At 50.4% G+C, this 18,942-nt stretch overlaps 1 protein-coding gene across 3 annotated transcripts in view; it reads right to left on the bottom strand.

Annotated features, from left to right (window-relative positions):
• LOC138262277 (protein eva-1 homolog C-like) overlaps positions 1-18,942 on the bottom strand; it is a 272,791-nt gene that overhangs the window by 193,783 nt on the left and 60,066 nt on the right. For all 3 annotated transcript variants that reach the window (XM_069212164.1, XM_069212165.1, XM_069212166.1), the window contains one exon: positions 15,931-16,054. In XM_069212164.1, the coding sequence (XP_069068265.1) occupies positions 15,931-16,054 (124 nt within the window). The remainder of the gene's footprint in view (positions 1-15,930; positions 16,055-18,942) is intronic.

Below are 18,942 nucleotides of genomic sequence, written 5' to 3'. Positions count from 1 at the left end.
TGCCCTTGGGGCTACCTAGGGCCTACCTTAGGGGTGCCTTACATGTAAGAAAAGGGAAGGTTTAGGCCTGGCAAGTGGGTACACTTGCCAAGTCGAATTTATAGTGTAAAAATACACACACAGACACTGCAGTGGCAGGTCTGAGACATGATTACAGAGCTACTTATGTGGGTGGCACAACCAGTGCTGCAGGCCCACTAGTAGCATTTGATTTACAGGCCCTGGGCACCTCGAGTGCACTTTACTAGGGACTTAACAGTAAAACAAATATGCCAATCATGGAGAACCAATTACGTACATATTTTAAACAGGAGCACTTGCACTTTAGCACTGGTTAGCAGTGGTAAAGTGCCCAGAGTAACAAACACAATAAAATCAGAGTCCAGCACACATCAACAACCTGGGGAACAGAGGCAAAAAGTTAAGGGAGACCACGCCAAGGATGAAAAGTCTAACACGTGTCCCCCCCAGCTAAAAGTGGGGAGCAACTACCCAACCTCATGGGAGTTCTCATCACTAAGGCGGAAGAACCTGGATAGACCATCAGCATTGGCGTGCTCTGTACCAGGACGATGTTCCACCGTAAAGTCCATCCCCTGTAGGGAAATGGACCACCTCAACAGTTTTGGATTCTCACCCCTCATCTGCATTAACCATCTGAGGGGCCTGTGGTCGGTCTGAACTCGGAAGTGAGTCCCAAACAAGTAGGGTCTTAGCTTCTTCAGTGCCCAGACCACAGCAAACGCTTCGCGTTCTATGGCACTCCACCTACGTTCCCTGGGTAGTAACCTCCTGCTAATGAAGGCTATGGGTTGATCTAGGCCCTCTTCATTAAGCTGTGAGAGTACTGCTCCAATACCATGCTCTGAGGCGTCTGTTGCACAACAAACTCCTTGGAGTAGTCAGGTGCCTGCAGCACAGGTGCTGTGCACATGGCAGCCTTCAGGGCATCAAAAGCGTTCTGGCAAGCCTCTGTCCAGATCACTTTCTTGGGTTGCTTCTTGGAAGTCAACTCAGTTAAGGGGGTAACAATGGTACCATATCCCTTAACAAACCTCCGGTAATATCCTGTGAGACCTAAAAAGGCTCTCACTTCAGTCTGGGTCTTGGGAGGCTCCCAAGCCAGAATCGTATCAATCTTAGGCTGTAGGGGTGCCACCTGGCCACTCCCCACCTGGTGTCCTAAGTACACCACAGAACCGTGCCCTATTTGGCACTTGCTCGCCTTAATAGTGAGACCTGCCTTCTGCAGGGCCTCTAACACTCTCCAGAGGTGTTGCAGGTGTTCCTCCCATGTGGAACTAAACACAGCAATGTCATCCAGGTAGGCGGCACTGAACTCATCCAGTCCTGCCAACACCTGGTTGACCAACCTCTGAAAGGTGGCAGGGGCGTTCTTCATCCCAAAGGGCATCACATTGAAGTGGAAGTGCCCATCTGGGGTAGAGAATGCTGACCTCTCCTTTGCCCCCTCAGTTAAGGCAATCTGCCAGTACCCAGATGTTAAATCAAACGTACTGAGGTACTTGGCAGCTCCTAACCGATCAATGAGCTCATCAGCTCGGGGGATGGGGTGTGCGTCAGTCTTGCTGACCGCATTGAGACCCCGGTAGTCCACACAGAACCTAAGTTCTGGAGTGGCACCACGAGCAGCAGCCTTTGGGACCAAGACCACTGGGCTGGCCCAAGGACTGCTGGAGCGCTCAATAACCCCTAGGGTTAACATTTTGGAGACTTCCTCCTTAATGCAAGCCCTGACCCTGTCAGTCACCCTGTAAACCTTATGTTTAACAGGTGTACTGTCCCCAGTGTCCACATCATGTGTGCACAGGTGTGTGACTCCTGGGATCGGGGAAAACAGCGAGGCGAACTGTCCAGTCCCTCTGCTGTTCCTCAGTCAGGGAGGGGGAGAGGATCACTCCCTCCACAGACCCATCTTTCTCTCCTGCAGACAGGAAGTCAGGAAGAGGCTCACTCTCTTCCTCCACCCCGTCATCTGTCGCTAGGAGCATGGATAGCTCAGTTCGCTCAAAGTGTGGTTTGAGGCGGTTGACATGTAGGACCCTCAAAGGGTTCCTGGGGGATTGCAAGTCTACCAGATAGGTGACCTCGCTCTTTCTTTCCACCACCTCATAAGGCCCAGTCCACTTATCTTGGAGAGCCCTAGGCTCCACTGGTGCCATGACCCACACTTTTTGTCCAGGCTGAAACTCAACCAGAGTGGCATTCTGGTCGTACCACCGTTTCATATCCTCCTGGCTTGCTTCCAGGTTCTCCTGAGCGAGACTCCTGAAGCGGGCAGTCTGGTTTCTTAGTGCCAGCATGTAGCTAAATACATCCTGGGGTGGTTTACTAGGAGCTTTCTCCAAAGCCTCCTTCACCAGACTGAGCGGTCCCCTCACAGGGTGGCCATAGATGAGCTCAAAGGGGCTAAAGCCAAGTCCCTTTTGAGGCACCTCCCTGTAAGCGAACAGAAGGCATGGCAAGAGGACGTCCCACTTACGCCTCAAGGGCTCTGACAGGCCCTGAATCATGCCTTTCAAGGTGCGGTTGAATCTCTCAACCAGACCATTACTTTGGGGGTGGTAAGGGGTGGTGAACTTGTAGGTTACCCCACACACCTTCCACAGAGACTTCATATAAGTGGATATGAAGTTTGTACCTCTATCAGATACCACCTCCTTGGGGAACCCCATGCGGGTAAAAACCCCCATCAAGGCACGTCCCACCACGGGGGCAGTGACCGTCCTTAGAGGAATGGCTTCTGGGTACCGCGTGGCATGGTCCACCAAGACCAGGATGAACCTGTTGCCCATGGCTGTCTTGGGATCCAGAGGCAGCACAATGTCAATTCCTACCCTTTCAAAGGGAGTACTGACAACAGGTAAAGGTAGAGGGGGAGCTTTGCATTTCCCCCCACTCTTGCCACTTGCCTGACAAGTCTGACAAGACCTACAATAAGCAGCTGACTGCTTGTGCATCAAGGGCCAGTAAAAGTGGGAGACAAGCCTCTTATAGGTCTTGTCCTGCCCTAGATGTCCTGCCAAAGGCACATCATGAGCCAAACCCAGTAGGAAGGCCCTGAAGCACTGGGGTACCACCAGCATACGAGCTGACCCAGGCTCAGGAACCTTAGGCTCACTATACAGGAGGCCATCCTCCCAGTAAATCAGGTGAGTACCTGGCGCCTCGCCAGCCGCCTGGGCTGCAGCCTGCTGCCGCAGCCCCTCAAGAGTAGGGCACTCCTTCTGCGCTGTGCAGAATGCTTCCCTGGTGGGTCCCCCTTCCTGCTGCCACTGTGACAGCTCAGGGACCTCCCCCAGTTCAGCCACCTGTTCCCCTGTAGGCTCCGGGGCATCACCCTCAGGCTCTGCCTCCTCCCGGACCGTGGGAACTTCTGGGGCCGGTTTCCCGCGCCCCCTGCCCTTCCTCTTCTTGGCGGTCCCCTGGGCCACTGTTTCAGGCTCCAGGGGCTCTTGACTACCCTGATTGGCTGCCATAGACCGGGTGGATACGCATACCCACCCAGGCAGACCCAACATCTACAAGTGAGACCTGTGTTCCACCTCCTTCCAAGGGGAATCCTCCAGGTCGTTACCTAGCAAACAATCAAAAGGCATGGTTGGACTCACAGCTACTTTCCAGGAACCTGAGATCCCCCCCCATTCAAAGGGAACCTGCGCCACTCTGCAGAGGCGCTCAGAGTTGTCTACTGCAACTACTTGGTGAAGTACCCGGGGATCAATCTGCTCTTCAGACACCAGGTGACTCCTCACTGTAGTCACACTGGCTCCTGTGTCTCTCAGAGCCTCCACCCTCTGTCCATTGATGGTCACCCATTGCCTGTACTTCTTAGTGTTATCAGGCACTAGGTTTCTCTGGACCATCTCACTGTCCCCTAGTGAGACAAGGGTCATTTCTGCTGGTTCCCACCCACCTGAAACCAACTCCTCCCCAAGCGCTACACTGGCCAAACCCTGGGACGGTGCACCAGTGGGTGCCAGTGTACTTCTGGGGCATTTGGGGTCCCCCCTCACATGACCCACCTGGTCACATGCATAGCACTTACGTGGGGGACCACCTGCCACTGGCTTCCCTTTGGACAACCATGGCTTCTTTTCACTGGGGGGTTGGGAATCCTAACCTGGGAATCAGTTTGGGGCCCTTTAGAGAACTCCCCCTGTTTGCCCTTACCCCCCCCTTTCTTCTGAGAGGGACCCTGCCCACCCTTGGCGTGGTCTCCCCCATACCTCTTTTGGACCCTGGTGCTCTCCCAGCGGTCCGCTTCCTGTGCAAGCTTCCTGGGGTCAGTCAGCTTGCTGTCAATGAGGTGCTGGCGCAGCTCTGGAAAACATAAACTGTACAAGTGCTCCCAAGCAATTAAATTGTAAAGCCCCTCATACGTGTTTACCTTACTGCACTTCACCCAACCATCCAGTGACCTGCAAAAAGAATCAACACATTCCAACCATGTTTGGGATTCCTTTCTCTTGTAGGATCTAAACTTCTCCTTGTACTGCTCAGGGGTGAGACCATACCTGGTAAGTAAGGCCTCCTTCATGACAGGGTAGGTGAGATCCTGAGCATCCCCTAAGGCTGTCAGTGTGTCCCTCCCCTCTGCCTCAAAATGCTTCCACAGGGCTGCCCCCCAATGAGCTTCAGGGACCAGGTTCATGTGGAGAGCTGACTCATAACCCTTGAACCACAAGCAGATGTCATCATCCCTCTTATAATCCCTCACAAGGTCTTTTGGGATGTGTACCCTTCTCTCAGGCTGCACTGTAGGATTGCTGCCACCATCTCTACTGGACTGACTCCTCTGATCTATCTCTTTTAAACTGAGCTCATGAGCCATGGCTAACTTCCTTTCCTCAATGGCCAGCTTTTTCTGTTCCACCTCTAGACTGAGCTTTTTCAACTCCAATTGGTACTCCCTCTCTGCCTGTCTGTCCTGTAACTCTTCAGGTGTCAGACCCTTGGAGGATACACTGCTACTTGCCCTAGAGACTCCTTCCCTGGGAATAACAGGCCCCCCCAATATACCATTCTGTACTGATTGCTCTCTCTCCTCATCCTCATCCTCCTCATCCTCAGTGTGCCCTCCAGTGCTTCTGGTTGTCACCCAGGCCCTCAGCGCCTTTTTCAGCTCATCCTTCTTGGAAGAGCTCTTAATGGGACAACCAAAATTTTTACAAAACTGCTTTAGCTGAGCCTTGTTATAACTATCCAATTGCTTCAGGTCAAAAACAGCTTCAACTGGTGCATCTCCAAGTAGAGACATGATAAAAGGTTAAAAGAGTGCAAAGTTCCAAATGCAGAAAAGCAAGTTCCCAAATGAAGTTCCAGAAAAGTCAATCACCGGATCAACGAAAAAAGAAACTGAATGCAGAGCAAAAACAGTCCAAATAGAAAAAAACAAAAATCACAAGACTAGTAGTATGCGGTCACGTAGTGGTCTGAGATCAAAACAGTAGTGTACACTTAATTACTGTATGTCAAGCACAAATACAAGTCCAAATCCCGACCGCTGATCACCAATGTTAGAAATGGGGTCCTTGGTTGACAGTCAGGTTACCCCCTGTTCAAGCAAAGACCCTCACTCTAGTCAGGGTAAAAGAGAATCACCCTCAGCTAACCCCTGCTTACCCACTTGGTAGCTTGGCAGAGCAGTAGGCTTAAGCTCAGAGTGCTAGGCGTAAAGTATTTGTACCAACACACACAGTAACTCAATGAAAACACTACAAAATGACACAACACAGGTTTAGAAAAATAGGAAATATTTATCTAAACAAAACAAGACCAAAACGACAAAAATCCACCATACACAAGTCAAGTTATTAATTAAAAATCAAAAAGAGTCTTTAAGTAGTTTTTAAAAACACACTAGTGCTGCTAGAGTGAAAATGTACCTGGTGTGCGTCAAAAATAACCCCGCACGGGCGGGCGTGCGTCGAAAATAACTCCGCACGGCGGTACTCGAGTCAAAAATCCAGCCGCACGATGAGTTGACGATCCAGCCGCGCAGGTTGCGATCTCCAAGCCTCCGTCAGCGATGCTGCGCGTCGTTTCTCCTGCTCCGTGCGTCGATTCTTCGGTCGCGTTTCCTGCGAGCGTCGTTTCTCAGCCACGGAGCTGGCGGCGCGTCGTTTTTCAGCCGCAGATCGGATTCGCGTCGATCTTTTCCCCGCACGGCGCTCTGTGCGTGGATTTTCTTGTCTTTAGGCTGCCAGCTTCTCCTTTCAGGGTCCCAGGAACTGGATGGGCACCACAGGGCAGAGTAGGAGTCTCTCCAGAGGCTCCAGGTGCTGGCAGAGAGAAGTCTTTGCTGTCCCTGAGACTTCAAACAACAGGAGGCAAGCTCTAGATCAAGCCCTTGGAGATTTCTTCTCAAGATGGAAGGCACACAAAGTCCAGTCTTTGCCCTCTTACTCTGGCAGAAGCAGCACTGCAGGAAAGCTCCACAAAGCACAGTCACAGGCAGGGCAGCACTTCCTCCTCAGCTAACAGCTCTTCTCCAGGCAGAGGTTCCTCTTGATTCCAGAAGTGTTTCTCAAGTCTGTAGATTTGGGTGCCCTTCTTATACCCATTTTAGTCTTTGAAGTCACCTTTCTTCAAAGGGGACTCACACCTACTTGTGAAATCCTGCCTTGCCCAGGCAAGGCCTCAGACACACACCAGGGGGTTGGAGCCGGCATTGTTAGAGGCAGGCACAGTCCTTTCAGATGAGAGTGACCACTCCACCCCTCCCTCCTAGCAGAGATGGCTAATCAGGAAATGCAGGTTACACCCCAGCTCCCTTTGTGTCACTGTCTGGTGTGAGGTGAAAAACAACCCAACTGTCAACTGACCCAGACAGGGAATCCACAAACAAGGCAGAGTCACAGAATGGTTTAAGCAAGAAAATGCTCACTTTCTAAAAGTGGCATTTTCAAACGCACAATCTTAAAATCAACTTTACTAAAAGATGTATTTTTAAATTGTGAGCTCAGGGACCCCAAACTCCACATGTCCATCTACTCTCTAGGGGAATCTACGCTTTAATCATATTTAAAGGTAGCCCCCAAATTATCCTATGAGAGAGACAGTCCTTGCAACAGTGAAAAACGAATTTAGCAGTATTTCACTGTCAGGACATCTAAACCACATTACTATATGTCCTACCTTATCCATACACTGCACCCTGCCCTTGGGGCTACCTAGGGCCTACCTTAGGGGTGCCTTACATGTAAGAAAAGGGAAGGTTTAGGCCTGGCAAGTGGGTACACTTGCCAAGTCGAATTTATAGTGTAAAAATACACACACAGACACTGCAGTGGCAGGTCTGAGACATGATTACAGAGCTACTTATGTGGGTGGCACAACCAGTGCTGCAGGCCCACTAGTAGCATTTGATTTACAGGCCCTGGGCACCTCGAGTGCACTTTACTAGGGACTTAACAGTAAAACAAATATGCCAATCATGGAGAACCAATTACGTACATATTTTAAACAGGAGCACTTGCACTTTAGCACTGGTTAGCAGTGGTAAAGTGCCCAGAGTAACAAACACAATAAAATCAGAGTCCAGCACACATCAACAACCTGGGGAACAGAGGCAAAAAGTTAAGGGAGACCACGCCAAGGATGAAAAGTCTAACACGTGTCCCCCCCAGCTAAAAGTGGGGAGCAACTACCCAACCTCATGGGAGTTCTCATCACTAAGGCGGAAGAACCTGGATAGACCATCAGCATTGGCGTGCTCTGTACCAGGACGATGTTCCACCGTAAAGTCCATCCCCTGTAGGGAAATGGACCACCTCAACAGTTTTGGATTCTCACCCCTCATCTGCATTAACCATCTGAGGGGCCTGTGGTCGGTCTGAACTCGGAAGTGAGTCCCAAACAAGTAGGGTCTTAGCTTCTTCAGTGCCCAGACCACAGCAAACGCTTCGCGTTCTATGGCACTCCACCTACGTTCCCTGGGTAGTAACCTCCTGCTAATGAAGGCTATGGGTTGATCTAGGCCCTCTTCATTAAGCTGTGAGAGTACTGCTCCAATACCATGCTCTGAGGCGTCTGTTGCACAACAAACTCCTTGGAGTAGTCAGGTGCCTGCAGCACAGGTGCTGTGCACATGGCAGCCTTCAGGGCATCAAAAGCGTTCTGGCAAGCCTCTGTCCAGATCACTTTCTTGGGTTGCTTCTTGGAAGTCAACTCAGTTAAGGGGGTAACAATGGTACCATATCCCTTAACAAACCTCCGGTAATATCCTGTGAGACCTAAAAAGGCTCTCACTTCAGTCTGGGTCTTGGGAGGCTCCCAAGCCAGAATCGTATCAATCTTAGGCTGTAGGGGTGCCACCTGGCCACTCCCCACCTGGTGTCCTAAGTACACCACAGAACCGTGCCCTATTTGGCACTTGCTCGCCTTAATAGTGAGACCTGCCTTCTGCAGGGCCTCTAACACTCTCCAGAGGTGTTGCAGGTGTTCCTCCCATGTGGAACTAAACACAGCAATGTCATCCAGGTAGGCGGCACTGAACTCATCCAGTCCTGCCAACACCTGGTTGACCAACCTCTGAAAGGTGGCAGGGGCGTTCTTCATCCCAAAGGGCATCACATTGAAGTGGAAGTGCCCATCTGGGGTAGAGAATGCTGACCTCTCCTTTGCCCCCTCAGTTAAGGCAATCTGCCAGTACCCAGATGTTAAATCAAACGTACTGAGGTACTTGGCAGCTCCTAACCGATCAATGAGCTCATCAGCTCGGGGGATGGGGTGTGCGTCAGTCTTGCTGACCGCATTGAGACCCCGGTAGTCCACACAGAACCTAAGTTCTGGAGTGGCACCACGAGCAGCAGCCTTTGGGACCAAGACCACTGGGCTGGCCCAAGGACTGCTGGAGCGCTCAATAACCCCTAGGGTTAACATTTTGGAGACTTCCTCCTTAATGCAAGCCCTGACCCTGTCAGTCACCCTGTAAACCTTATGTTTAACAGGTGTACTGTCCCCAGTGTCCACATCATGTGTGCACAGGTGTGTGACTCCTGGGATCGGGGAAAACAGCGAGGCGAACTGTCCAGTCCCTCTGCTGTTCCTCAGTCAGGGAGGGGGAGAGGATCACTCCCTCCACAGACCCATCTTTCTCTCCTGCAGACAGGAAGTCAGGAAGAGGCTCACTCTCTTCCTCCACCCCGTCATCTGTCGCTAGGAGCATGGATAGCTCAGTTCGCTCAAAGTGTGGTTTGAGGCGGTTGACATGTAGGACCCTCAAAGGGTTCCTGGGGGATTGCAAGTCTACCAGATAGGTGACCTCGCTCTTTCTTTCCACCACCTCATAAGGCCCAGTCCACTTATCTTGGAGAGCCCTAGGCTCCACTGGTGCCATGACCCACACTTTTTGTCCAGGCTGAAACTCAACCAGAGTGGCATTCTGGTCGTACCACCGTTTCATATCCTCCTGGCTTGCTTCCAGGTTCTCCTGAGCGAGACTCCTGAAGCGGGCAGTCTGGTTTCTTAGTGCCAGCATGTAGCTAAATACATCCTGGGGTGGTTTACTAGGAGCTTTCTCCAAAGCCTCCTTCACCAGACTGAGCGGTCCCCTCACAGGGTGGCCATAGATGAGCTCAAAGGGGCTAAAGCCAAGTCCCTTTTGAGGCACCTCCCTGTAAGCGAACAGAAGGCATGGCAAGAGGACGTCCCACTTACGCCTCAAGGGCTCTGACAGGCCCTGAATCATGCCTTTCAAGGTGCGGTTGAATCTCTCAACCAGACCATTACTTTGGGGGTGGTAAGGGGTGGTGAACTTGTAGGTTACCCCACACACCTTCCACAGAGACTTCATATAAGTGGATATGAAGTTTGTACCTCTATCAGATACCACCTCCTTGGGGAACCCCATGCGGGTAAAAACCCCCATCAAGGCACGTCCCACCACGGGGGCAGTGACCGTCCTTAGAGGAATGGCTTCTGGGTACCGCGTGGCATGGTCCACCAAGACCAGGATGAACCTGTTGCCCATGGCTGTCTTGGGATCCAGAGGCAGCACAATGTCAATTCCTACCCTTTCAAAGGGAGTACTGACAACAGGTAAAGGTAGAGGGGGAGCTTTGCATTTCCCCCCACTCTTGCCACTTGCCTGACAAGTCTGACAAGACCTACAATAAGCAGCTGACTGCTTGTGCATCAAGGGCCAGTAAAAGTGGGAGACAAGCCTCTTATAGGTCTTGTCCTGCCCTAGATGTCCTGCCAAAGGCACATCATGAGCCAAACCCAGTAGGAAGGCCCTGAAGCACTGGGGTACCACCAGCATACGAGCTGACCCAGGCTCAGGAACCTTAGGCTCACTATACAGGAGGCCATCCTCCCAGTAAATCAGGTGAGTACCTGGCGCCTCGCCAGCCGCCTGGGCTGCAGCCTGCTGCCGCAGCCCCTCAAGAGTAGGGCACTCCTTCTGCGCTGTGCAGAATGCTTCCCTGGTGGGTCCCCCTTCCTGCTGCCACTGTGACAGCTCAGGGACCTCCCCCAGTTCAGCCACCTGTTCCCCTGTAGGCTCCGGGGCATCACCCTCAGGCTCTGCCTCCTCCCGGACCGTGGGAACTTCTGGGGCCGGTTTCCCGCGCCCCCTGCCCTTCCTCTTCTTGGCGGTCCCCTGGGCCACTGTTTCAGGCTCCAGGGGCTCTTGACTACCCTGATTGGCTGCCATAGACCGGGTGGATACGCATACCCACCCAGGCAGACCCAACATCTACAAGTGAGACCTGTGTTCCACCTCCTTCCAAGGGGAATCCTCCAGGTCGTTACCTAGCAAACAATCAAAAGGCATGGTTGGACTCACAGCTACTTTCCAGGAACCTGAGATCCCCCCCCATTCAAAGGGAACCTGCGCCACTCTGCAGAGGCGCTCAGAGTTGTCTACTGCAACTACTTGGTGAAGTACCCGGGGATCAATCTGCTCTTCAGACACCAGGTGACTCCTCACTGTAGTCACACTGGCTCCTGTGTCTCTCAGAGCCTCCACCCTCTGTCCATTGATGGTCACCCATTGCCTGTACTTCTTAGTGTTATCAGGCACTAGGTTTCTCTGGACCATCTCACTGTCCCCTAGTGAGACAAGGGTCATTTCTGCTGGTTCCCACCCACCTGAAACCAACTCCTCCCCAAGCGCTACACTGGCCAAACCCTGGGACGGTGCACCAGTGGGTGCCGGTGTACTTCTGGGGCATTTGGGGTCCCCCCTCACATGACCCACCTGGTCACATGCATAGCACTTACGTGGGGGACCACCTGCCACTGGCTTCCCTTTGGACAACCATGGCTTCTTTTCACTGGGGGGTTGGGAATCCTAACCTGGGAATCAGTTTGGGGCCCTTTAGAGAACTCCCCCTGTTTGCCCTTACCCCCCCCTTTCTTCTGAGAGGGACCCTGCCCACCCTTGGCGTGGTCTCCCCCATACCTCTTTTGGACCCTGGTGCTCTCCCAGCGGTCCGCTTCCTGTGCAAGCTTCCTGGGGTCAGTCAGCTTGCTGTCAATGAGGTGCTGGCGCAGCTCTGGAAAACATAAACTGTACAAGTGCTCCCAAGCAATTAAATTGTAAAGCCCCTCATACGTGTTTACCTTACTGCACTTCACCCAACCATCCAGTGACCTGCAAAAAGAATCAACACATTCCAACCATGTTTGGGATTCCTTTCTCTTGTAGGATCTAAACTTCTCCTTGTACTGCTCAGGGGTGAGACCATACCTGGTAAGTAAGGCCTCCTTCATGACAGGGTAGGTGAGATCCTGAGCATCCCCTAAGGCTGTCAGTGTGTCCCTCCCCTCTGCCTCAAAATGCTTCCACAGGGCTGCCCCCCAATGAGCTTCAGGGACCAGGTTCATGTGGAGAGCTGACTCATAACCCTTGAACCACAAGCAGATGTCATCATCCCTCTTATAATCCCTCACAAGGTCTTTTGGGATGTGTACCCTTCTCTCAGGCTGCACTGTAGGATTGCTGCCACCATCTCTACTGGACTGACTCCTCTGATCTATCTCTTTTAAACTGAGCTCATGAGCCATGGCTAACTTCCTTTCCTCAATGGCCAGCTTTCTCTGTTCCACCTCTAGACTGAGCTTTTTCAACTCCAATTGGTACTCCCTCTCTGCCTGTCTGTCCTGTAACTCTTCAGGTGTCAGACCCTTGGAGGATACACTGCTACTTGCCCTAGAGACTCCTTCCCTGGGAATAACAGGCCCCCCCAATATACCATTCTGTACTGATTGCTCTCTCTCCTCATCCTCATCCTCCTCATCCTCAGTGTGCCCTCCAGTGCTTCTGGTTGTCACCCAGGCCCTCAGCGCCTTTTTCAGCTCATCCTTCTTGGAAGAGCTCTTAATGGGACAACCAAAATTTTTACAAAACTGCTTTAGCTGAGCCTTGTTATAACTATCCAATTGCTTCAGGTCAAAAACAGCTTCAACTGGTGCATCTCCAAGTAGAGACATGATAAAAGGTTAAAAGAGTGCAAAGTTCCAAATGCAGAAAAGCAAGTTCCCAAATGAAGTTCCAGAAAAGTCAATCACCGGATCAACGAAAAAAGAAACTGAATGCAGAGCAAAAACAGTCCAAATAGAAAAAAACAAAAATCACAAGACTAGTAGTATGCGGTCACGTAGTGGTCTGAGATCAAAACAGTAGTGTACACTTAATTACTGTATGTCAAGCACAAATACAAGTCCAAATCCCGACCGCTGATCACCAATGTTAGAAATGGGGTCCTTGGTTGACAGTCAGGTTACCCCCTGTTCAAGCAAAGACCCTCACTCTAGTCAGGGTAAAAGAGAATCACCCTCAGCTAACCCCTGCTTACCCACTTGGTAGCTTGGCAGAGCAGTAGGCTTAAGCTCAGAGTGCTAGGCGTAAAGTATTTGTACCAACACACACAGTAACTCAATGAAAACACTACAAAATGACACAACACAGGTTTAGTAAAATAGGAAATATTTATCTAAACAAAACAAGACCAAAACGACAAAAATCCACCATACACAAGTCAAGTTATTAATTAAAAATCAAAAAGAGTCTTTAAGTAGTTTTTAAAAACACACTAGTGCTGCTAGAGTGAAAATGTACCTGGTGTGCGTCAAAAATAACCCCGCACGGGCGGGCGTGCGTCGAAAATAACTCCGCACGGCGGTACTCGAGTCAAAAATCCAGCCGCACGATGAGTTGACGATCCAGCCGCGCAGGTTGCGATCTCCAAGCCTCCGTCAGCGATGCTGCGCGTCGTTTCTCCTGCTCCGTGCGTCGATTCTTCGGTCGCGTTTCCTGCGAGCGTCGTTTCTCAGCCGCGGAGCTGGCGGCGCGTCGTTTTTCAGCCGCAGATCGGATTCGCGTCGATCTTTTCCCCGCACGGCGCTCTGTGCGTGGATTTTCTTGTCTTTAGGCTGCCAGCTTCTCCTTTCAGGGTCCCAGGAACTGGATGGGCACCACAGGGCAGAGTAGGAGTCTCTCCAGAGGCTCCAGGTGCTGGCAGAGAGAAGTCTTTGCTGTCCCTGAGACTTCAAACAACAGGAGGCAAGCTCTAGATCAAGCCCTTGGAGATTTCTTCTCAAGATGGAAGGCACACAAAGTCCAGTCTTTGCCCTCTTACTCTGGCAGAAGCAGCACTGCAGGAAAGCTCCACAAAGCACAGTCACAGGCAGGGCAGCACTTCCTCCTCAGCTAACAGCTCTTCTCCAGGCAGAGGTTCCTCTTGATTCCAGAAGTGTTTCTCAAGTCTGTAGATTTGGGTGCCCTTCTTATACCCATTTTAGTCTTTGAAGTCACCTTTCTTCAAAGGGGACTCACACCTACTTGTGAAATCCTGCCTTGCCCAGGCAAGGCCTCAGACACACACCAGGGGGTTGGAGCCAGCATTGTTAGAGGCAGGCACAGTCCTTTCAGATGAGAGTGACCACTCCACCCCTCCCTCCTAGCAGAGATGGTTAATCAGGAAATGCAGGTTACACCCCAGCTCCCTTTGTGTCACTGTCTGGTGTGAGGTGAAAAACAACCCAACTGTCAACTGACCCAGACAGGGAATCCACAAACAAGGCAGAGTCACAGAATGGTTTAAGCAAGAAAATGCTCACTTTCTAAAAGTGGCATTTTCAAACGCACAATCTTAAAATCAACTTTACTAAAAGATGTATTTTTAAATTGTGAGCTCAGGGACCCCAAACTCCACATGTCCATCTACTCTCTAGGGGAATCTACGCTTTAATCATATTTAAAGGTAGCCCCCATATTATCCTATGAGAGAGACAGTCCTTGAAACAGTGAAAAACGAATTTAGCAGTATTTCACTGTCAGGACATCTAAACCACATACTATATGTCCTACCTTATCCATACACTGCACCCTGCCCTTGGGGCTACCTAGGGCCTACCTTAGGGGTGCCTTACATGTAAGAAAAGGGAAGGTTTAGGCCTGGCAAGGGGGTACACTTGCCAAGTCGAATTTACAGTGTAAAAATACACACACAGACACTGCAGTGGCAGGTCTGAGACATGATTACAGAGCTACTTATGTGGGTGGCACAACCAGTGCTGCAGGCCCACTAGTAGCATTTGATTTACAGGCCCTGGGCACCTCTAGTGCACTTTACTAGGGACTTAACAGTAAAACAAATATGCCAATCATGGAGAACCAATTACGTACATATTTTAAACAGGAGCACTTGCACTTTAGCACTGGTTAGCAGTGGTAAAGTGCCCAGAGTAACAAACACAATAAAATCAGAGTCCAGCACACATCAACAACCTGGGGAACAGAGGCAAAAAGTTAAGGGAGACCACGCCAAGGATGAAAAGTCTAACAACTAGGTTTACAGTTGTACAGAACAATGAAGGTGAGAGGGATTAAATTCACTAGATTTACACTTGTACGCAACAATGAGGGTGAGAGGGATTACGTTTTCTAGGTTTGCATTTGTACGAAACAATGAGGGTGAGAGGGATTACGTTTTCTAGGTTTACACTTGCACGGAACAATGATCGTGAGAGGGATTATGTTTTCTAGATTTACACTTGCACGGAACAATGAGGGTGAGAGGGATTGTGTTTTCTAGGTTTACACTTGTATAGAACAATGAGGGTGAGAGGGATTGTGTTTTCTAGGTTTACACTTGTATAGAACAATGAGGGTGAGATGGATTACGTTTACTAGGTTTACATTTGTACGAAACAATGATGGTGAGAGGGATTACGTTTTCTAGGTTTGCACTTGTACGAAACAATGAGGGTGAGAGGGATTATGTTTTCTAGGTTTACACTTGCACGGAACAATGATCGTGAGAGGGATTATGTTTTCTACGTTTACACTTGCACAGAACAATGAGGGTGAGAGGGATTGCATTTTCTAGGTTTACACTTGTACAGAACAATGAGGGTGAGAGGGATTACGTTTACTAGGTTTACATTTGTGCGAAACAATGAGGGTGAGAGGGATTACGTTTACTAGGTTTACACTTGTAGGTGACAATGCGGTTGACAGGGGTGAAGTTTACAAACGTACCCAGTTTGTACTGTAAGCACATGGTGAGGTTGACAGGTGTCATGCAGGAACACTTACCTGGTTTACACTTGTATGAAACAATGAGGGTGAGAGGGATTAAGTTTACTAGGTTTACATTTGTATGAAACAATGAGGGTGAGAGGGATTAAGTTTACTAGATTTACACTTGTACAGAACACTGAGGTTGAGAGGGATTATGTTTACTAGGTTTACACTTGTACGGCACAATAAGGGTGAGAGGGATTACGTTTACTAGGTTTACACTTGTACGTAACAATGAGGGTGAGAGGGATTACGTTTTCTAGGTTTACACTTGTAGGTGACAATGCGGTTGACAGGGGTGAAGTTTACAAACATACCCAGTTTGTACTGTAAGCACATGGTGAGGTTGACAGGTCTCATGCAGGAAGACCTACCTGGTTTACACTTGTATGAAACTATGAGGTACTTGAAGGTCCCCGGACAGGGGTCCACTCCGAACATCCTGCTGTTCACGGAGAACTGACAGAAGCGCTGGTCCTGGCATTCATCTAGAACCTTCTGCAAGAGAGAAGTGAGGATTAATGTCACACATCATCAGTGTACGATCTTAGAGGTGAGGTTTTGGGGGGAGGAGATGGCCCCAGAGGGTTGGAGGCACACCACTCGCTTCAGAATAAAGTTCTAGATCTCAATATATCTTGAAATGCATTGAGGTTGTCGCTCTGTAATACGCGAGGACATAATCAATGTAGCACGATGGCCAGACCCGGGAACACATTTTGACATTTTAAAACTGACACTCAAGGACGGGACCATGGTGGACAATTTGGTGGCCCTAGATGCAAGAACAAGCCCACCTGCTCATTCGTGCATCCAGTTCAAATACCCTAGGCCACCTACGCACTACGGGGATCGTCCGAGCTACTGCCTAGCAATAAACGTATCCACCCTTGGCGAGAACGATTAACTTAAAGCTTCATCCAAAACCTATACTGAAATACCAGGCAGCCAACTAATATCAATCACCCCCAGGCCTGCTGCAATCCCTAACACTGCCAGTGCAAGTATTCTCTCTCCCATTCACGATATATTCCCCAAGACCTTTGACAGTTTACTGTGCAAATATGACAATACTGCATCTTTCATCTTGCAGGAATACTACCCACCAAATCAAGAACCGATAGCTAAGCCTGCAAGCACTTCCCCCACCAGGGCCAGGCCAGCTCCACTAGAGGAACATCACCACTCACCCCAGGTCTCACTGACCAATATGGGTAATGATCCACTTCTTGCGACTCAACCACACCTGCCAAATCAACCTCTGGCAGCTAATCATGCAAATACCAGGTGTAGGAAGTTGGCTCTGTATGCACTATTTCAAAGTAAGGAATAGAATGCACAGAGTCCAAGGGTTCCCCTTAGAGGTAAGATAGTGGCAAAAAGAGATAATACTAATGCTCTATTTTGTGGTAGTGTGGTCGAGCAGTAGGCTTCTCAAAGGAGTAGTGTTAAGCATTTGTTGTACATACACAAGCAATAAATGAGAAACACACACTCAGAGACAATTCCAGGCCAATAGATTTTTGTATAGAAAAATATCTTTTCTTAGTTTATTTTAAGAACCACAGGTTCAAATTTTACATGTAATACTTTGAATGGAAGGTATTGCAGGTAAGTACTTTAGGAACTTTGAATAATCACAATAGCATATATACTTTTTAAATAAATCACATATAGCTATTTTAAAACTAGACAGTGCAATTTTCAACAGTTCCTGGGGGAGGTAAGTATTTGTTAGTTTTTGTAGGTAAGTAAACCACCTACGGGGTTCAAGTTTGGGTCCAAGGTAGCCCACCGTTGGGGGTTCAGAGCAACCCCAAAGTTACCACACCAGCAGCTCAGGGCCGGTCAGGTGCAGAGTTCAAAGTGGTGCCCAAAACGCATAGGCTTCAATGGAGAAGGGGGTGCCCCGGTTCCAGTCTGCCAGCAGGTAAGTACCCGCGTCTTCGGAGGGCAGACCAGGGGGGTTTTGTAGGGCACCGGGGGGGACACAAGTCCACACAGAAAGTACACCCTCAGCAGCGCGGGGGCGGCCGGGTGCAGTGTGCAAACAAGCGTCAGGTTTGTAATAGGAATCAATGGGAGACCAAGGGGTCTCTTCAGCGATGCAGGCAGGCAAGGGGGGGGGGCTCCTCGGGGGTAAACACCACCTGGGCAAGGGAGAGGGCCTCCTGGGGGTCACTCATGCACTGGAGTTCCGATCCTTCAGGTCCTGGGGGCTGCGGGTGCAGGGTCTTTTCCAGGCATCGGGATCTGGGAGTCAGACAGTCGCGGTCAGGGGGAGCCTCGGGATTCCCTCTGCAGGCGTTGCTGTGCGGGCTCAGGGGGGACAACTTTGGTTACTCACAGTCTCGGAGTCGCCGGGGAGTCCTCCCTGAAGTGTTGTTTCTCCACAAGTCGAGCCGGGGGCGTCGGGTGCAGAGTTGCAAGTCTCACGCTTCTGGCGGGAAATGCTGTTGTCTTTAAGTTGCTTCTTTGGAAACAAAGTTGCAGTCTTGGGTGAACAGGGCCGCTGTTCTCTGGAGTTTCTTGGTCCTTTTAGAGCAGGGCAGTCCTCTGAGGATTCAGAGGTCGCTGGTCCTGGGGAAAACGTCGCTGGAGCAGTTTTCTTCCGAAGGGGGGAGACAGGCCGGTAGAGCTGGGGTCAAAGCAGTTGGTGTCTCCGTCTTCTCTGCAGGGTTTTTCAGCTCAGCAGTCCTCTTCTTCTTAGGTTGCAGGAATCTGGTTTCCTAGGTTCTGGGGAGCCCCTAAATACTGAATTTAGGGGTGTGTTTAGGTCTGGGAGGGCAGTAGCCAATGGTTACTGTCCTTGAGGGTGGCTACACCCTCTTTGTGCCTCCTCCCTGAGGGGAGGGGGGCACATCCCTATTCCTATTGGGGGAATCCTCCATCTGCAAGATGGAGGATTTCTAAAAGTCAGAGTCACCTCAGCTCAGGACACCTTAGGGGCTGTCCTGACTGGCCAGTGACTCCTCCTTGTTTTTCTCATTATCTCTCCTGGACTTGCCGCCAAAAGTGGGGGCTGGGTCCAGTGGGCAGGCATCTCCACTAGCTGGAATGCCCTGGGGCTTTGTAACACGAAGCCTGAGCCTTTGAGGCTCACTGCTAGGTGTTACAGTTCCTGCAGGGGGAGGTGTGAAGCACCTCCACCCAGAGCAGGCTTTTGTTTCTGTCCTCAGAGAGCACAAAGGCCCTCACCACATGGGGTCAGAAACTCGTCTCTCAGCAGCAGGCTGGCACAGAACAGTCAGTCCTGCACTGAACAATTGGGTAAAATACAGGGGGCATCTCTAAGTGCCCTCTGTGTGCATTTATTAATAAATCCAACACTGGCATCAGTGTGGGTTTATTACTCTGAGAAGTTTGGTACCAAACTTCCCAGTATT

This window comes from Pleurodeles waltl, chromosome 10 (genome assembly GCF_031143425.1).
Source record: "Pleurodeles waltl isolate 20211129_DDA chromosome 10, aPleWal1.hap1.20221129, whole genome shotgun sequence".
Classification (NCBI taxonomy): Eukaryota; Metazoa; Chordata; class Amphibia; order Caudata; family Salamandridae; genus Pleurodeles; species Pleurodeles waltl.
Note: the sequence above shows the minus strand (reverse complement) of the source record. Positions and strands in the feature narration are given on the sequence as shown.